Genomic DNA, 20,591 nt, shown 5'->3' on the forward strand with positions numbered 1-20,591 from the left:
CTTTATGTACCTGGGATCAAGAAGAATCTCTTGTCTGTATTCGCACTTGTTAGACTTGGACTTGTAGTCAAATTTGTGGATGACAGATGTACAGTTCATGATCTCAGTTTTGGTGATGAAATTGTTGCATCTGGCCTTTTGTGCCGTGGGCTGTATAAGCTCACTTTGTATGACAAGTGTGGACAAATTTTGCAAATGCTGTTGCAGATTCAAGGGCTATTTCAAATGCAAAACTTTGGCATGCACGTTTTGGTCATCTGAATTTTGTTGCGTTTGCAGAAATCTGATATGGTTGCTTCTTTGCCGCCTCTTGAAGCTCCTGTCAAACATGTTTGTGAAGGCTAAATTTTGGGTAAGATGCAACGTTCTAAGTTTCCAAAGGATGGTTCAGTTAGGGCCACATGCAGGTTGCATCTTGTGCATAGTGATGTTTGTGGGCCCATGCAAACTCCGTCCTTGGGCAATTACCTGTACTTCGTGACTTTCATTGATGATTACTCCAGGCATGCATGGGTATTCCGCTTAAAGCGAAGTCCGAAGTTTTTATGTGCTTCGAACAATTTCTGGCTATGGCTGAAAATGTCTCGAAATGTACTATGGGTACCCTCCGTTCCGATCGAGGGGGGAAGTATATGTCTCATGAATTCAATGCATTTCTGGGTAGTCGTGGGATAAAACACCAATGTACAGTGCCTTATACACCTCAGCAAAATGGTGTTGCTGAGAGGAAAAACAAGTCACTTACGAAAATGGCACGATGTGTGGTCAAAAGTCAAGCTTTGCCACATTCTTTTTGGCTTGAGGCCATCATGTGTGCCACTTATGTACTAAACGGGTGTCCTACGAAAGCTTTGCAGTCTATTACTCCATATGAAGCATGGCATGATAAAAAACCTTCTATTGAGCACATGCGTGTTTTTGGTTGTTTGGCATATGCTTTGGTGCCACAAACACAGCGCAGAAAATTGGATGATAAGGCTGTCAAATGTATTTTTGTTGGTTATAGTGCTAAAAGAAAAGGTTACAGGTTGTATCATTCGCAAACAAAACGTATTCTGATTTCACAGGATGTAGTGTTTGTGGAAGATTCTGTTCAGCCCTTGTTGTCATGTACTGAGACATTAATGTAAGCTCACATGACATTTATGCACTTTGTTGCCTCTTTTCACTGGTGGAAATATGAATGTAATTTCCAATGAGGCAAATGTACAGCCTATGGGGGTTTTTGAAAATGTTATAGATTAGCCTATTACTGATGCAAATGTACATGATGTACTTGATGACGAAAGGGCTGAAAATGAGCAAGCTAGAGGTATGCCAAAATGGTTGGTGCACACTTTGTGTGACAGTAAATTGGATGCACCTTTGTCTAGTCCTACTCGTTCAGGCTCTCGCCATGCATCTTATGCATCAAATTGTTATGCTTTGGCTGTGTCTAGCTTACATGATGTTGAGGAGCCTCTATCTTTTGATGAAGCACAGAATTCAGAAAATTGGATGGCTGCCATGCAATCAGAATATGATGAACTTATAGAAAATGACACATGGACTTTATGTGATTTGCCTCCTGGCAAAAAGGCCATTGGTACGAAGTGGGTTTACAAGTTGAAATGCAAGCCGGATGGTGAGATCGATCGCCATAAGGCTCAACTTGTTGCAAAGGGTTATGCACAACAAAAAGGCATAGATTATGAAGAGACTTTTGCTCCCACTTGTCGTATGACTACTGTGCGTTTTCTATGTGCATTGGCAGCTCATTTTGGTTGGGATGTACATCAATCAAACATTGTTACTGCTTTCTTGAATGGTGACATATTTGAGGAAGTTTATGTAACGCAGCCTCGCGGTTTTGTCATAAAAGGACAAGAGGACAAAGTGTGCAGATGTAAGAAGGCTTTGTATGGGTTGAAGCAATCTCCTCGTGCTTGGTACGAGAAAGCTGACACTCATTTGGTTAAACGAGGCTTTCGTAACAGTCCAACAGAAAGCACATTGTATGTAAAGCGTGAGGGTGATGTACTTCTCATTGTGGTTCTTTATGTCGATGATTTGTTGATCACTGGACCAAATCAGAGACATATTGTTGAATTTAGGGCTGATTTGAATGCTACTTTCAAGATGAAAGATTTGGGGTTGTTGCATCATTACTTGGGTATACAGTTTAAGCAATGTGATGGTGGTATTGCCTTGTGTCAGAAAAGTTACATAGAGACATTGCTATGTAAGTTTGGACTTGAGGATTGCAAACCTATTGCCACTCTCATGGAAACAGGTTTGAAATTGAGTCTATATGATGCTGGCAATCCTGCTGATGTCACTCTTTACCAAACTGCTGTTGGCTGCCTCATTTATGTAGGCAACACGAGGTCGGATATTCAGTTTGCAGTCTCATAGGTCAAAAGATTTATGCATAGCCCAGGGTCTAAGCATTGGCAGGTTGTCAAGAGAATTTTTCGCTACCTTAGTGGCACTTTGCATCTTGGCTTGTTTTATCCCAAGGGGGGATTATTGCCGCCAAACTTACATGCTTTTTCGGACTCAGATTGGGCTGGTTGTTTTGACACGCGAGTGTCCACAAGTGGTTTTTGTTTCATGCTTGACAGTTCATGTATATCATGGTTGAGCAAGAAGCAACCTACTGTGGCCACTTCGAGTTGTGAGGCTGAGTATTGGCAGTCTTCACAGCTACGGTTGAGTGTGTATGGCTTAGACGCCTTATGGCTGATTTGGGTGTTGGACAGGACATTGCCAACACTATCTACACTGACAATTAGAGCGCATTGGCAGTTGCGAGGAACCCAGTTTTTCATGCTCGCACAAAGCACATTGAGGTGCATTACCACTATGTCAGGGAGAGGCTCTCAGCAGGAGAGATCAGCTTGGCTTATGTGCCAACACAGGACAACCTTGCAGATCTTTTCACAAAGGCATTGTCTCGTGAGAAGCTTGAAGCTTTCCGCAAAGCTTTGGGCTTACTCCCCCTTTGTGGACTGATCATGTCCTCAGGGCATGGCACTTCCCTTTACTCATGTGGCAGCTCTCGTTCACCGCATCACTCCAAGGGGGATTTGTTACCATATACATGTGGTAGTGATGTGTGTGAACACACTAGGACCGTCCGGGCATTTTTTCCCTCTCTAGGAGGTTTTTTCCCTCGAGCATTGTATATACGCCCATCACTCTAGGGCTATCTATCTTTCCATTGCACACTAAGTAAAACACTCTCTATTGTGTGCCTTGAGTTTCCTTCGTATTCTCCAAGCTGTGTGTGTTTCTCTGCAACCCTAATTCCAAAACCTTTGACACAAGTACATGTTGCATCATGTAAGCCCACATAGGGTAATTGTCCCCATCCAATCCGTCCTCAGCAAAACAAACATCTTGAATACATCTGTGTTGTTGTCAGCCATGGAAAACGCTTGCACCTGATGTGAAAACTGCGGGTTGTGCTATATAGCACATGCTGGTCTCACTCAGTTTCGACTGTATGGGACCTATTATGCAGTAATTGGCATCGACACAAATTCTGTACAAAATGACGAAATTGTCTGTGCAGACCTGACTATAGTGGAAATGGAGGACAAAATGAGCCCAAATCAAAAATCTGAGTAGATTGAGCTCTTCAAGCACTCCCAAAATTTTTTAACAACGTGTGAACGCTCGCCAAAGCTCACTGAAATAGGAGAAAGTGAGCAGGCGTGTGCTGAAGCTGTTGGCAACTAAGCCCGAGAGGACGCAACCTGCTCTGATACCAATTGTTGGAATTAAGGTTGCTGGAAAACACACACGGCTTGGAGAAGACGAAGGAAGCTCAAGGCACACAATAGAGAGTGTTTTACTTAGTGTGCAATGGAAAGATAGATAGCCCTAGAGTGATGGGCGTATATACAATGCACGGGGTGAAAAACCTTCTAGAGAGGGAAAAAATGCCCCAACGGTCCTAGTGTGTTCACACACATCACTACCACATGTATATGGTAACAATGATTAATATCATAAGCTTGATGCTTTTGTGAACTCTCAAGGGTAATAGGTGGAGCAAAATTGATCATTGCTTCTACATGAATTAATTGTCCATGCCCTTGTTTTAGCAAAGGTCTCATAGCCTCAGAAGGGGCCACTCACCTCATTTGGTGCACATGAAGCATGTTAAGGTTTAAATGACACAAAAGCTCTAGTTTGTAAACTTGGAGCATGTATTGGAGTGCCATGCTTCAAATTCTTCCAAATTCATGCTTTGCTAGAATAATAGTGGTACACTTCATGGTCGAATGCTCTCACACGTTGCACACATATAGGTTAAGGTGGAAACAGACCATGTAATATGATCCTTAGCTACTGTAGTAAGCTGTTCAAGCTTTTCACAAAGATTGTTGACATACAAATCATATACGATTTCATTGCTTAAACATTCAATATGTGTACGGGGCACGTATTGGAGCCCAACAAGTAACATTGGGGGTCATCCATAGTTTTTAGTGCCTAGATATACACTATATTTCATTAGAGTAGACAAGTTTGGCCACCACAATAAGTGAGACTTGCATGTTGTTTTGTTTTGTTTTCTTGTTCGGTGGGAGGGCAACATGGGGGGTCATCCAATTCCTGCACATGTAGATTGCATCAACATGCTAAACATGAGGGATCTTTAGGATGCAACCCTTAGAAACTGAAAAGCACGAAGTCTTTAATAAAGACCCCATCATGGGATGGACAATAGTTGGCTGCATGCGAGGATCTCGAGGTGAATGGATGACTATCAAAAAGGGCGGTGCATGTACAATGCTATGACATCAATCTAGCACCCCCCTTTGAGGGGCCGGGCATTGACCGTGTGCCATCACATATTTTTGGGACCGTAAGGGCAAAACAAGCCCTGTAGCTAAGCATGAGTGAACGGGTGAACATGTGTAATTTACAAACTATGACAAAAGGGTGAACTTGGAGTAGACCGCACCACATTCAATGGATTTCGCACTATTGACTTATACATTTGATTAGCCACCATTGATCCCGATTCCTCGTAATAGACTTGAGCATGCTTGAGGAATGGAGGCTAAAAGGTACACGGAGCAGGTAAATACCGGCAGGGAGAAAACGGCCGAGTGCCAGCTGGCAGGCGGCTAGATATGTGGTGCTGCACTTTGCACGAGATTTCAAAACCCCTCTAGCCTAAACTGTACAGCCTCAAAACCCTAATCGACGTCCCGCATGCTTGTCTGTTCAAAGACCTCCTCGCAGCCCAGTTTCACTGCATCACTTGTTCGTCTTCTTCAGCTCTGCACGTTTGAAGAATCTCGAACGGTTTCATTAAAGTCGAAGACTGCTATAGCTGGAGTCTGGAGTTGCCATAGCTTGTGTTGAGAGGCTGCCACGCGCACAGGTATTCTGTCTCATCTGTGCTTCGCTTGCAGTGGCCTTTGGGACGTACTAGATAATCGTGATGATTTGGTTTATGTGCATTCCTACGATCATTGCTGCCGTCTCCACCTCCTAGGGGTGGGTGCTTGAACAATGAACGGGCTGTAACAGTGAACGAGTGTGCAAGACCCGATTGCGAACGTGTGCATGTGCATGTATGTACATTTGGACTGGTGTCGCAGATGGGTCTATCCGCGAGACCTAGCTCAGCTGGGAAATGCGTACTCCATGCGCAGGGGTTATTCAGGGATGTTCTATGGTGGGTGTAGCAGACATTACTGTTCTGGATTCAGCTAGGGGGACCAAGAGTCTCATCAAGCACATCACTGCTTATGAGATCTACCTAAAAGTCCTTAGTCACTTTTATCCTTATATTTGAATCAACCAGACTGATAGTAAGAGGCAGTTTGATTTGGAATCTGTCATAGTACTGGGTCTTTCATCTTCCTTGTGCTAATGCATTTGGTTTTACTCCCTGTTCTATGTTTCCCACTCTCCTATGACTGGGTTACTTTCAACTATTCTCATTGATCTCTGGGCCTCATTGTTAACAAAATCTACATCTTAATGCCGTTGTATTGCCTTGTTGTACTGTTTTTGATAATGTACTATTGCTCTCTTTTATTTCAGTTGAATTCGCCGTTCGGGTTTGGTCTGCGGCTTCAGTTTTGGATTGGGTACTAGAGTGATCACTTATTCTCTGGTTTTATGACTCTCGATGTAGTGGCATCTTTCAGGGTCCAGGCAGTCGCATTGGCATAAACAATACTGTTTTCTTTCCAAGCTAAGCATGCATGGGTTATGTACGCTTTTACTGTTCTCTTAAACAGAGTCCTTCCTTTTAGGATGTTTTTGCTAACTTCTGACTGCCTTAAATGTACTGTGTCAACCCTTTTTCACTTTCTGTCAGCTCAGATGTGTTTTATGCATAGATTGCAAGTACATTCGCTCATGTTCTATTTACATGAAAGTTTTATGCACAGTTGTTCTCGCTTGTTCTATTCCCCTGTAATTTGTTTGCGGAGTACTTGATTCAAAGTTCGCTTTTCTCTTGATTGAAAGTTTAGAAAGAGGATGTAGATTTTGCCTTTGGCATGTATTTTGTTTTCTTCTATGACAATCTGTTGCTGAATAACACGAAGCTTTGACCTCCAGGTGAATTGGTAGCGCTGGAAGGTAGTTTGTCTGTCCAGCTGAAGCTGGCAGTTTGAAATGTCCTCCAATTCAGGCCCGAAGTCAAAGGAGAGCTTTGAATCATGGGAAAGCCTGTTTAGGAAAACCTTGTCCAAGGATCGGCTATTGAATTTCACTAAACCAGTTGAAAACCCCATTCAGTGGATACATTTGCTGGATCCTTTTGATCATCAGGAAACTCGGACCGCTGCTAAGAATACGGTTTCTCGAGAAGGCTTAGCTGGAGAGCTCTCTCCAAAAAAGGGCCACACTTTTGGAGATAAGTTACCGCCTTTGAAATTTCCCGAGGCAGTCGCTGCTCTTGCTCAGGCTGCAGCCAAGGCATCTGGTGAGTCTCGAGGTGCTAGTTCAACGGATCTTTCAGGCTGGCCATTAATCCCCTTCTCTAAGGTTCAAATGTTCAAGTGTGAAAAATGCTGTCTGGAGTTCTGCTCACCTGTTAATCACCGAAGACATCTTAGAGTGATACATCGCCGGACTGCGCATGCAGAAAAGGTAAGTCATACTGGCTGTAGATGTTTGGGTTCTTGGTCTGTTAAGTCATTTGTGTGACATTTAATCAAGGCTGTATGCAGGAAGATCTAAGGAGTCAAAGGCAGAAATTGGCTGCCTTCTGGGATGGGGTAAGTCTCTATTGCCTTGGTTTTCCTGTAAATCTAGCAGTGGCTTCAAATGCGTGATTTTTTTTTATTTAATTGAACAGTTAAATCCTGTGGAGGCTAGCAAGATTGTTGATGTGAAGAACCTTGTGTTGGAGGTAAGAGTTTTCTCCTTCTTATTGCAATTGCTTTCTGACGTTTATCATTGCTAAGCCCACATGCCTTTGAATTTGTGAGCTATGCTGTGTATTTTTGTGCTCTCCGAGTCTAGGATTGTGTTAAGCACTAATGATTCAAAATATGCTCTATGTCAGTCTCTGTATATTTGTAGTATACAGTAACCTGAACCATGCCTATATTAGCATTTCAGGATTTGGTAGGTGAGAAGGTTGCCAAAGCTCTATCCCGCTTATTACAGCAGCCTGCGCTTTTTGCGCTGCCCCACTCCTATGTGAAGTCTGGTGCAATGCTTCTAGTAAGTACGCAGAATTGTTGATACAAAAATCTTTTTGATTGATTTGCTTTGTAGGTTGCTAATACACATAAATTTTTAGGAACTTGTTCAACGCAGGTTGTTCAAGCCCATAACTTCTTCTGAGCTTTTCAAGATTCTCGATGGATCCAGTGAGAAAACGTTTCCTTCGTTTGGCCTTAATGCTATGCAACGATATGTATTTGAAGGGGGAGCTGGAAAAGTCGGCCTCGAAGCAAAGAATTTAGTGTCGTCTCTCGGGTTCCTTGTGGAGCTTAACCTGGTGAGTTAGTGACCAGCTTTGTTGGGATTGAGATGTACCATGCAACCTGGTAGTTCCAGTTTAAAAGTTCCCATGCTGGTAGCTGAGAGTGTAGTGATAGAGTTTCGGTTGCATGATTTTAAACCTTCATATGTCTCTCGGTACATGTGGAAATTTCTGTTGCACATTAGAAAATCACTCTCTCAGTGTACTGGCTCTACCCATGAACTGCGACAACAATTTTGTCATTTGTCCTGGAAGTGGTTGGTTCCACTTTTCTTTGACATCGGGTTTAATCGTATTTAAGGTGAAAGCTTTCATTAAGGATAAGGATGAAGAGGCCTGGCGATGCCAGACTGCCCTTGTAGAGGAGGAAGAAGCGTCTCAAAGGAAGTAAGTTCAGAATGTCTAGTATATAATCATCTGCTTGTTGCTGGAAGTTATAACTGTTTTGTGCTTCTTCTGTGTTTAGACGAGCTCAAATTCAAGAGAAAAAACGTATGAAGAAGGCCCGCCAAAAAGACTTGAAGGAAAAGGAGCAAAAGGCTTTTGATTCAACGAGGGCCTCCCCATCAACTGGCAGTGAGTCAAGTGACGATGAGGAACTGTCTATTGCCAACTCACTCGTTGGCTGTGATCAGCAGTCAAGACCATCTTGTAATGCATATGAAAATCTGTATCACAGGCTGGCTGGTAATGAAAGTGACTCTGATGTTCATATAGAGGAGGGTTCAGCTCTTCCTCAGGTTCCTGCGGAAGACAATCAGCTACCTGGGGAGCTACATGATGCTGATGTTTCTGAACTTCATCCAGAGGTTGCATCTCCTGTTGTGAAGGAAAAATCCTTACATGGTAGCACGCGGGGTACAGCCAGTGTTGATTCTGCAGGTTTAGAGTTTGAAGTTGAATGTACTGCCAATGACTCTTCAAAGAAAGGCAATATACAAGTTTCTACGGTTTCCAGGAAGACACTTTTCAGGGAAAAACGCAAGTATCCTACCGAGCGCAATGCTGAGGCAAAGGACTTTTTTGTTCCCTTGGAGAAGACTTATTGGAAAGAAAGGCATAACTTGAGTTTCAAAAAGTTGCCTGGTCAGACCATGGCTAATAGTACCAAGGAGGGCATGGATTTGGCAGGTCCTGGAGTGGCTTTTGAGGAGTCTCCTGCAAACAGAGTGGCAGGCTATCGACCCAGGCAGGTCATGGGTAAGCCTGTCAAAGTTCGAAAGTATATCACAGCGGCACAAACAGGGACTGCAGTTTGGGCCAAGAAAGCTCCAAAGCACTCTGATACTGCTGGCGACTTCGCTCCAGTCCAGTTAGATTTGGCACATGGTCTTGGTGAGTATGACTCTGACCCTGTAGCATGTGTCGAAGTTCCGGAAGCCAGGACGGATGCCACAGCTGACAGATCACACGAGATCGCCATCGATTCTCCTTTGTCAACCCCAGGTAGCTGTGGCCCTTCTCAACAATCGAGTCTGGCAGTGGCAGATGGTGGTGTCTGCAACCTTGAGACTCACTCTTCAGCTACTCTGGCTTTGGATTTTGATGGCGGCACTGGATCGATCCAAGCAAGATGCTCTTCTTCCTCGCTTTCATCTGTCGTAGTGGGATCCTTGGTCATAGGCTCGCTTTGTGTCTCATTCGTGGATGACAAGGCTAGTCAAGATCAAAGGGGTTCTCAGTCGAATATTCTTCAGGATGAGACAGAAGGAAGGATGGTGCTGGAAGTGGGTGAGGCTGAGCCCACAGGATCTGTGCAATCACGGGTAAAGGTGGAAGAGTCCCTTCGAGCACTCCACGAGAATGGAGCTGTGAACTGTATGCCACATAAAGAACTTGAGAGGAACGGGAAGACTTCCAAGCTTCCTTCACAAGTGGACTTGGAAGAGAAGGAAAACCAGGAACACCCTCCACATGCAGCTGATGAGGGGAAGGTGATCAGGCCTATTGTTGTGCCTGCTGGACCTAGAGGTGGACGAACGAAAGTGTGGAGGCCTATTGTTTCCACTGCCTCTCATGCATCCCAGGACAGACGGATTAGCTTCAGCCCTGCAGCTACCAGTATGTCGGCAAATCAAACTTTGACGGTTGAACTGGGTAAGGATGCTAGCATCCTTCAAGGTGTGGACCCTGAAGAGCATGATCAAGGTCATCCAACTTTACGAAATTGTACAGTTACTGAACCGGAAACTACATCTGCTGAGGAATGTTCGAAGATTGAGGGCAATGTGGTTGAAGAGCTTACTGTTTCTGTATCAACCTTTGAGGCTGTCAGGGACTTCTTATCTCAAAGTAAGTCTTGCCTGCAATTCACTCAGTGCAGGCCAGAGCCTCAGTGCGAAGCTCAATGTTGTCGAGATGTTGGCTCATTTCATGTAATGCCATGTTTCCCTTTTAATTCTGGCTCCTGTTTTATGTAACCAGGGTGGTCTACTGCGATGGAAGCCCCAGAAACGGTTGTTTTAATGTTGGAGGATGAGGAGGTAAATAGCATCAACGTATGTTATTTATGTTCTGCTTTTGGTTAAGATTTTCCTTTGAAGGTGTCTGCGTATTTGTCAGGATTGTGAGAGTCAAAACAAGGGACTATGCGAAGATACTGTGCACATGAAAGATTTGAGAAATCCTTCACTGCACGCAAGCAAGGATGCTCTCAGTAATTCAGGGAATGGCAGATACATGCGTGGATTCTTGAAGCAAGGCTGCCCTGGCTCAGCAATGGCGACCAGCAGGCGTTTAAGTGGGAGGAACAATTTTCTTGTTGCCCCCAGATTCAGATATGTTCCTAAGTGATATAATGATTGACCAGGAGCAATGCGGATCCTGTTTGCTGTTTAGATGTTGATAAGACTGCTGTGAAAGTTAGTGCACTGAAGATGTCATGGGTTGCCGAAGATGTCTCTGGCAGCAGGTGGAAGATGACTTTTAGCAATTGATATCAAAACCTTGATTTCCTCCAATCTCAACTCCAAACGCCTGTACGGGTTATCGCTTGGTCTGACTGTGCGGTGGTTGCTTACTTATGGCCCTAAGCTGGCTATTTTGATTTGTGCTTTCCTAGAGGTGATTAATGTGGTGAAAGCACTATGCTGTGTCTAGTCATGAACTTGCTGACTTTGCCGTAAATTAGTGACTTCTATTTCTTTTGTGTTGCAGGCATCAGTACCCGGCCATTAGGGTGCAGAAGTCATATAATGGATCCCTGCCTGCCATTTAGTTGAATGGGGCTCCCATTAAAGAATGCTTTACCTAGCAGTTGAGAGTTATGTGCTTCAGGCCAAGGGCTCTTTGTGGCAATTTTGTGCCAATTACCTCGGTGTATATATTTCTGATTTAAAAAAGCGCTTCTGTAATTAATCTTTTTTGCTGTTGGTTGGTTTTGTAGCTATCTGGAGTGTTTTAACATTTACACACTGATATTGTAAAGACATTGAGAAATAAGAGGGGACTGTTTTATTGTTGTTTTGTTTTGAGTGACTGAGCTGCTTTCTGAGAAATTTCGGGAACTGCGATTAACTCTGAGAAGCGCTTGTGCCTTTTTTCCAAAGTTAGCATTCAGTGTCTTGAAGAATATCTGTATGTTCACATTTTTTTTTGCAGATGAAAGAACTGGTCAATTCATTGGAGTATCGACCGTACGCGGGAATTCTGTCATTTTTGAAATCTAAAAGCGGAAAAGGCTGATTTTTTGTTTTGGTATTGGTGGTGAGTGGTGACGGAATTGTGAATTAATAAGCTCTAGAACAGAGGGCGAATTTAAAATTCTGAATTCTTAGAACTGAGTAGCTATGGTTCGTTTAGAGGGTGGAAGAGACTAGCTTCATTTGAATTGACCCCAACAGTATATGGTTAATAACTGAGCTTGGGATCCCGAATAGTTTGACATGGGATCTTGTGGAAGTAGAATTTGTCAGTGATGAGGATTTGTGGCAGCTGCTTGGAGTTTCATTTGGAGGGACTGGAATAGTGTATGACAAGCCTATATGACACGTGGTCCCTCAACATAGGGATCTAGGGCCCAAATTTAGTGGCATGGGGCGGCTGTGATCTTTGCCAAATGGTGAGGTGAGTGGAGGGATGAACTAGGGAGTGAACAAAGGTAAGTTTGAGTCTGTTGTGCCCACATAGGCACTGGTGTGCGATAAAAGTTTCTGGTTTAACCCTAAGCACCTTGAATGTGGTGAACTAGGCGAGGAGGGGGGGGGGGGGGGGGGAGGGAGGGGAACTGGAAGTCTTCTGAGTCCACCCTAGTTCTGCCCTAGTTCTCCATGTCTGTCAGATGGGTGAGCGATTCTGTGTTATACTTTGATGAGGAGGCTTGGCAGCTCTTCAGATCGTCTGCGAATTGATCCCCCAGAAGCCCCCCCCCCCCCCCCCCGCCCGCCGTTCCCCTCTGATTTCCTGTATGTTTACAGTGAATGCATGATTTATGCTGAGAAAGCCTAATTGTCATCATATGTTAATAGTGTAAAGTATGTGACCGTTTTGTATGGGAAATTGCAACTTATGTGGTAAATATTCTGAAGGATTGTGAAATACTGTAAGGGCATTTTCCATGGAAGCTTCCATCAACCATCTGTTGATCAATACTAATTTGTCTAGTTGAAAGTGGAAGTTGATTTAATATGCTTGTGATGATACTCATCCCATGACTCAAGTGGGTAATTGAAGCACTCAGCCCAGCCCTACCAAGGTATAGTTCAGTTAATTATTTTAGTATTTTAGTGTTTTCGTGTGTGTTGAGCGCTTGTTCTGATATAGGTAATCTTTGATTGATGGGTTTAAGATTCTTGGTTATTATGACTGCTTTTCGACCACTAAAATGTTCCTGCTCAAGTGTGGGTAATTGAAGCACTTAGCCCTAAATTATTGAGCAGAGGTTAGTTGAGGTTTATTATTTTAGTGTTTTCACTATGCAGAGTGCTTTTTCTGATTTAGTTTATCTTTGATTGATGGGTTTAAGATTCTTGGTTATTATGATTGCTTTTTGACTGCCACAGCCTATTTTCATCTCCAATGTATTGAAAACGATTGTCCTTGTTCACCAGGAGCACAATAGATGTATATACTTGGTGACTCCTAGTTTGGAAACAAGTCCATATAGCTCTACTTTTGCTCAACATTCATCTTACAGACTGTCAAATTGATGTTTATCAGACGCATACCATTCTTTTGACTAATGTATGGAAAAAATCGTGCAGTGTATTTTTACTAGGCCAAGTAGCTAAATCCCTGCTGGATCTTGAGCTCTCTTCAAAGAAAAACCAGCAAAATTCCATAAGCTTTAAATAAGCAGTGGCAAATGCTTCAAAATTCAATCTATAGACTGGAAGATCTGAAGTTTGCCCGAATTATCTTTGGTTGGGAAAAATTCTCTTGGCAAGTCCTACAAGCTTTGACCTCAATCTAGTCACTGTTGATATGATTAAAACATACTTTGACACTGTTGAAAAACATAGAGAGCTGCTCCTAGCATTTGTGAAAAGGATTATGCCTTATCAATGTAACTTGGAAATTTGGTGTCAAAAGTAACTATTGGTTTTAAACCATGCTCTGTTGAGGTAACGTATGGGCTTGGATATACACCTTATGGTCTAGTGGATATATAAAGTCCAATTCGATGAAGAATCTATCACCAGCAAAGCATCCAACATAAGATACACCTTGCATTTGAAGACCCCTACTTGTCACCGTCATTTTGAGCACTGGTTGCCTCATAGGAAGTCTGAAGTGCAGACCACACTACATCCAAGAAATCTTATTTTCTTGAAAAACCTGCAATCCAGCCAACAACCATGGAGGTGTGCTATAGATTGTGCGCACATCTTTGGTGTTTTCTATACGCATGTTGGTTCTTACTAGATGCAACTTCAACACATGGGTTCAAACACTGATGACTTGAACTCTTGCACAAGTGTCCAAATCAAGTGTTTGAACCTCCAATTGCCCCTCTCTCTCTCTCTCTCTCTCTCTCTCTCTCTCTCTCTCTCTCTCTCTGTGGCGAAAGCATGTCGCGCCAACCTTTATTGGATTGGGCCAGAAATAGAGGTCGTATGTCAATTTGCGAAGCTCGGACCTTGCCTTAGGAGAGCATGACAACTTACTCAATGAGGAAAGAGCTCACATTATTGAGAGTCGACTTTTCCCTCATGATTTGCAAGCGTAATACCTCGGTCTCACCATCTCGTACTCCTTAGGCAATTCCCACTGCTTCAAAACGTTGCTATCAAAAGGGCAATTAAGCAGCTTCTCAAAATGCCGTCAAAAAGTCAGGCTCGTAGAGCTCTCGAAGTAGTAACTTTGAACAGCGTTTCAGAACGCTTAGTCCAGAACACGGTCCTCCCTTTGCTATCGAAGAGCATGAGGTTGTCAAAGTTGACACAAAAGAGAAAGAAAAGACTTGCTCAGAACAAACCAACATAGAAATGAATTGGATGAATGTGTAACGTAGGTAGATTGCTACTTATATACTCCTTGGGGGTCCTTCGGTAAAACCCCCCAAACCCCAACCCCCCCCCCCCCCCCCCCCCCCCCCCCCCCCCCCTTCTCCCCCAAAAAAAAAAAAGGAAAAAAAAATTGCCTAACCCAATAGCATGCCAAATAAGTAAATACATAGCATGCCAAATAAGTAAATTAAAAGGTATACCTAAATGGCTTCACAAAAATTATATTCACCACCTATATAGTGCAAGGACACTCTAAAGAGAAGAAATCGCTAAAGGAAAAATAAGCCAAAATAAGAGGAGTCGTCTTGAAGGCCTGTTGAAGTTAAGAGAGATGGGGATTAGGTCTGAATGAGTCCCTACAATCACGTCATAATTGTTATGTTTTAATATAAAATTGTATTGGCCATTATATGCACATAATTACAAATTTCTAATATGCTACGAAGGGCTCCCTTCAACAACAAAGTGAAAGTTTCACATTAGCATTCTAAAACAAAATAAAATGAAAAAATGTAAATTAAAAACAATAAAATAACAAGATGAAAAGTCATGATGATCTGTTGAAGGTAAGGGGAGAGGGGGAAGATTTATTGGAAGTAAGTTTTAATCAGTTGTGCAATTATATTGTTTTAATATAGAATCGTATTGTCTATATACACACATAATTGGGCCCATGTCACACTGGGCCACATGCCCAGTATGAGTTGGATGATCATGATCAACATGGCCTTTCGTGAGAAGATTCCGGATTATAGCTGCTAGCACAAATGTTGTCACACTGAGCGCATGTGAGAAATTGGAAAAGTTGTTTGCGTCCAACCAAACTGCAGGATTAGTTGTGGAATTGAAGTTGGACGGGCATCGGAGGCCGATACACTTTTGGAAAAAGTGTGTCGTTGAGTTGGATGACCAACTAAGCTGGGGAAACATGGACAACACCCCAATGTGATAGGTGACTCCGTCGGCATAGTCGTTGATTGGTTGAAAAGAGAATAAATGTTGTCCGCATGCCCCGACATAGGTGTTAGAAACTAGCGGTCCCAACCGACCTACTGATCGGTCCAACCACTACCTTCGACAACGAATTATGAATATGGAAAATGCACTTTCCCTTTGTTCCAAGTCTCCCACACACAAATGCACACACATCTACATAGAGGTGAAATGGTCAACAAATAGTGAGGTAAAAGTTTGTGTAAATGTAGAAAGAAAATGGGAGTTTTTTAATGATCTTCAAAATGAAAAAAGTGGTATCACTCTTAAGACGACACTTATTTTTGCCAAACTCCATAAAAAAGTAGTTGAGATGCCTTTTTCTTAAGATGGGTCCACTTAAACAAGGTGAAAAGATCACATTGGCATTTTAAGATAAAATAAAGTAAAAAAGTAAAATAGAAATAAAAAAATATTTTTTAAAAATAAAAATAATAAAAATAAAGAGACCCCATTACAAACTAAAAAGTAGATTTAATAAGTATAGATCATAATAAAATAATTTCTTAAGAAAAGGTACGTTTTAGTTTTCTTTTGGTGAAATATCCTTTTAGGAGGTCGTAAATGAAAAGATTCTTTTACAAATCAAAATATTGCATTATTTCACATCATAGGATCAAAATTCTAAGAATGTATTTCTATGCTTTGTTTTTTAAGGCTTTTTTATGTAGTCCAAATAAACAAAGACAAAAAAAAGGAAGAAATCAAGGGAGCTTTAAAATAAAGGTACCAAACTACAATGATGGAAAGACCCATTTACAATTTAAAAAGAAGATATAATGCTTATAATACTTTCCTTTTTAATCTAAGAGGACACGTGTCCACCATCGGCAACCTCTACATCCAACGGCTCATAAATTGCACCATTTCTCCACCACCCCCTATGGCCTTCTTCTAGCCAAAAAGATTCATTGGCAAACTAAAACAAAAGAATATTTTAATGCTTTCATAAGAAAAGGTAGGGATAGATTTAATAAGCATAAAAAATATTAAAACCATTTAATATACGGATATTTATGAGGTCCTTGAATGAAATAACTCTTTCACAAATTATAATATTTTAATGAGTCAATACTTCACATCATGGAATCAAACTCTTATAAATGCACTTCTTAATCCTACGTTCTCTAAAGTCTTTTTAACCTGAAATGTATTCTAGAGATCTATATACAAATTAGCCATATGCATTGATGTAAAGCTTCCTTTGCTTTTCTTTTAGTGTTTTCTCTCTTTAGAGTTTCGTTTCTCTATGTATGTACTGAATTTCTTTATTATTTATCTCCATATAACCTCAAGCACGTTAGGTGTCCATAATTTATATTTTTACTGAAGCAAGTGGGTCTCTACAATTTAATCAGTTTATGTGTTTAGCATACAAATCTCACTCATGTTAAGTTGCTCAATGAGAGAAAAAGAATTATAATCAAGGTACACACCCGATGAGGTACATTGTGCAACCTGTCAGAGTAATGAGAGTCTTTTAGTCAAGACGAGTATCAATTTCTTTATGTGTAAGTGTTCAAATTAAAACCTTATGAATGTTCCTAATGGTAGGTAAGAGTTATGTGGAGAGATCAATACAGACAAGGTGGCATCAGCTAGCAAGTAAACTTCAAGTATACTCGTTTTGACTTATTTATTTTGGTCTTGAAAAAGATATTTTTATTCCGATCATTGATTTGCAAAGCAAATTCGCTTTCATATTTGTGCGTTCACAATTCTCTATCCATCATTAAAAGTTGATATGCTTGTAAATCAACGAACTCTTTGCTATTTCTCTGAAATAAATTGCATGTAAGTCATGCTACAATTCACATGTAAGTCATGCTAAGGCACTAGAAATCATTAGTGAGAGGTTTGGCAATACACCTTAAGGTAATATGGACTAAGCAATGCTTTCAAAATCCATGGACAATTTTAAGAAGAGCGGTGTTTGTATCTAACCAATGAGGTCATGATCAAGTATGGTTCCATTCTACTCTAAAAGGCCAAACAAAATCATTTTATTAAAAAAAGACTCTTCTGCTTTTTTTTTTTTCACATGTGCTGTGTACAACTATCGTGCTCTTCTGATTGAATTGTTGGCTTTCTCTAGAATGTTGGCATGGTCTCATGCCAATGAGTCATGCTCCAAGAATTTCAACACCGATGAGCGAAAGCTGAAGGTCATAGATGATGTTTCTCATTGCCAACAGACTTGAGAGCCACAAGGAAGTTATGTCAATTATGCCTTGATATTTTTTGCTTCCAATTTGTGAATTGAGCTCCAGAGAAGATGTATAATAACAATTGCTTCAAGTTACAACACCAAAAGGCTTCCCGTAACCCGACCGACTACACCATCTTCTAATGAAGCTGTCTGCTTGTTTGACTGACTCACAAAGCTTCGCTAGCTTTGGTCTTGTCTGCCAAAATGCATGAAAAACTCTTATATGTCACTTCATAAACATCAGCAGATGTGATGATCCATGACTCATTCTTTAAACATACCATTTAATTCAATATCTGCCATTAATCTGGTCCATAACTTGATATGAAGCCAAGCCCTGCTGTTCCTTCTCACTATATCTGCTGATGAAGCCTGGATCTGTCCCCCGATGAGACCATCTCTTTCTGACTAGGCACTTCAAAGCTCTGGCCATATAAAACATATGGTGCTTGTTGAATGCGTACATGTGTACCATTTTGAAACAAGCTAGTAAGTTTGAAAGAAAACAGAAGATTTGCACATGCATAGGGCGCAAATTACACTTTGCCTTTCTGTTGATAATTGGCATAATAGCTTCTCAAGCCTCTTCTCACTTTCAAGGGCATACCACTCCAGATCTTTACCAGCAGAACACCTTCATACAAGCTTCTTAAACTTTGAGAGCATGTCTAGTGCATAAGCTTTGAAGGGGCCTTTAATTGTATTTATCAGTAGCATTGATCTCTCAACTTCACCACAGGCCGCATATATATTTTCCAGGAGCACAAAAGGAGCTAGGTTCTTGGGGTCCAACTCATAAACAACATTCATCACTGCTCATAGTGCCTGCTCCACGCTGAGCTCATACTTGTAAGCACCAAGATATGTCATCCATGTCACAAAATTAGGATGGCATGGCATCATTTTAATGAGATAATCAACCAGATCAAGGCGACCATATCTTTGAAATGTGTCAATCAAACTATTATAGTGTTCCATAGTTGGCTCACATAATTAGTAGAACATACTAAGGAAAAGTGCTTGGAAGGATCGCACAATAGCCCACCATGACTACACGCTGCGAAAATAGAAGTGAATGTTAACATATCTGGTGAAATCGTTTCTTGTTGCGTGTGCACAAACAAATAAAGAGCACTCCTTACTTGCCCACTCTGAGCACATCCTGCAATCATGGCATTCCATGTGCTTGGATCTCTGCCCGACATGTTATCAAAGACATCTTGAGCTTCTTTTAAACTACCACACTTTGTATACAAACTTATCAAAGAATTTTCAATCAACATATTGTTAGGTAAAGGCGGTGTGTCTCACCGTGCTTTACCCGTGTCCGTTGGCCAGTGTCCGGCCACCCACATTTATCTCCCTATTCTTTATGTTAGGTTTAATGTCCATGTGGCCGACCGTCCATCACTAACTGCTACTAACCCTAAGTGTACAACTATACACTTGTGTAAGCCACTAACACTAAGGACAATGTGTATTGTGCCTTAGTGCATAAGATAGAGAAGAAAGAAAGGGGGCACACAGTGCGTGTTGGCTCTCCCCCTTTAATCTAAGTGTGTGGCTATGGTGGTGAGTGTGTGAGTGTGTGTGTGCGCGTCTTCCTCTTCCGATGTGCTCTCAGCTCCTCCCCTTCATCTGGTATCACAGCCATCTCATTCCCAAAATCGTTTCCGCGTGCGTGCACTTTCAAGAGTGCAAATAGAATTTTGATTTCGGCATTGGCAAATCCAGCTTTCCGAGAGCATTTCCATAGGGTGTCCTGGGGTTTTACCCCCCCCCCCCCCCCCCCCCCCCCCCTCCCTCTTTTGGAGCCATTTGAGCCATCAGAAACCCATTGGAGCTACGGTTTAGGAGCTGAAATTTTCAGCCCTCTTTTGGTAGTATGTGCTGCAGAGCTTCCATAGCCAGTTATAGGTACCATTGTTGCAGTCTCTTCCATCTACGAGAGCCCACGACTCATTCAAGAGTGTGTAGCCTCTTTCGGAGTGGCCTCATATACACACATAGAGTGGGAGTTTGACGGCATTGTCTTCTTCGACTACAGGTATAGATACAGGTATAGGTATAGGTACAGGTACAGATAAATAGAGGGGCTTGGTTAGCTTTCTCTGTGCTTCTCGACCTCGATTTTAGCTTTAGCTACGACATCGACATCGACTCACAGGCTATAGGTTTCAGTGCTTGCGATATTATGGTTCTAGTGGGAGCAGTTGTTTATGCGTACATGCATATGTTGACACTTTTGACAGTGTTTGAGCTCTTTTGAGAGTGGTTTGACTCCCCTCTAGGATGTTTATTTTTATGCACATTCTTTTGACGCTTGTTTGAGCGTCGTGGCAAATTTGTGTCTTTGTGGATACCGCCATTGTATGCTTTTGTGGAGCCATCTTTTGGCTAGTATGACAGTCCCAGACATTTCTGAGACTTGGTTCGGAAGATAGCCATTTTTGAGACTTGGCTATACGTTTTGCTGCATACCCTACGTCGTTGAGGGTCGATAGTGTGAGGTTTTTATTGAGCTTGGGTATTCTCGAATGTGGAGATACCTTCAGTAATACATGTAGCTGGAGCGTCCCTTACGAGGCCTCGCCATAGGACATGTATAGAGTGGTATAGGTGCTTTTGACACCGAGTTGGTGGTCTATGGTCAGTTTGACAGTTTATGCACCTTAGTTGATCTCTATACAGTGTGCTTTTGAGAGGCATTGCCCTCTTTTATGCTTTGTGAGTCACATACTTGGTCATTTTGTCTTGTATTTTGGTTGACATAGTCCCAAATACAAAGGAGACTCTGCCGAAATTTTCCTAGAATCTTTTGGTAGTCTTGTCACCATGTCTACTAGCAAAGACTGTGACATTTATGACATAAAGAAGTTTAATGGCACTAATTTTCAGCTTCGGAAGAACCAAATGCATGATGTGCTTGTCCAAAAGAAGCAAAAGTTGCCTATTACCTATGCGGCTAGAACTGAAGATATGCACATGA

The 20,591-nt window shown here is 41.9% G+C and overlaps 1 protein-coding gene across 3 annotated transcripts; it reads left to right on the forward strand.

Annotated features, from left to right (window-relative positions):
- Positions 1–5,120: 5,120 nt before the first annotated feature.
- Positions 5,121–11,415, forward strand: LOC147420568 (uncharacterized). 3 transcript variants are annotated; one of them, XM_086504115.1, is made up of 12 exons: positions 5,121–5,383; positions 6,052–6,098; positions 6,577–7,110; positions 7,191–7,238; positions 7,319–7,372; positions 7,585–7,689; positions 7,769–7,969; positions 8,256–8,341; positions 8,421–10,246; positions 10,379–10,437; positions 10,517–11,017; positions 11,111–11,415. In XM_086504115.1, exons 3-11 carry the CDS (start codon positions 6,634–6,636, stop codon positions 10,745–10,747), a joined length of 3,087 nt encoding a protein of 1,028 aa, XP_086360241.1. In that variant the 5' UTR covers positions 5,121–5,383; positions 6,052–6,098; positions 6,577–6,633; the 3' UTR covers positions 10,748–11,017; positions 11,111–11,415. The 3 variants fall into 3 exon arrangements, with proteins under 3 accessions (XP_086360241.1, XP_086360240.1, XP_086360242.1); XM_086504114.1 differs by lacking the exon at positions 6,052–6,098 and having other exon boundaries at positions 5,122–5,383; XM_086504116.1 differs by lacking the exon at positions 6,052–6,098 and having other exon boundaries at positions 5,122–5,383; positions 10,517–10,932.
- The last annotated feature ends 9,176 nt before the right edge of the window (positions 11,416–20,591 follow it).

Source organism: Adiantum capillus-veneris, chromosome 28, assembly GCF_014529385.1.
Source record: "Adiantum capillus-veneris isolate H3 chromosome 28, ASM1452938v2, whole genome shotgun sequence".
Lineage (NCBI taxonomy): Eukaryota > Viridiplantae > Streptophyta > Polypodiopsida > Polypodiales > Pteridaceae > Adiantum > Adiantum capillus-veneris.

What these genes read in the sequence shown, in the direction of transcription:
- LOC147420568 (XM_086504115.1), top strand. Translation starts at nt 6,634, where the DNA reads ATGTCCTCCAATTCAGGCCCGAAGTCAAAGGAGAGCTTTGAATCATGG. An exon ending in GGACTGCGCATGCAGAAAAG is followed by an intron (nt 7,111 to 7,190) that starts GTAAGTCATACT and finishes GGCTGTATGCAG; the next exon opens with GAAGATCTAAGGAGTCAAAG. An exon ending in TAATGTTGGAGGATGAGGAG is followed by an intron (nt 10,438 to 10,516) that starts GTAAATAGCATC and finishes CGTATTTGTCAG; the next exon opens with GATTGTGAGAGTCAAAACAA.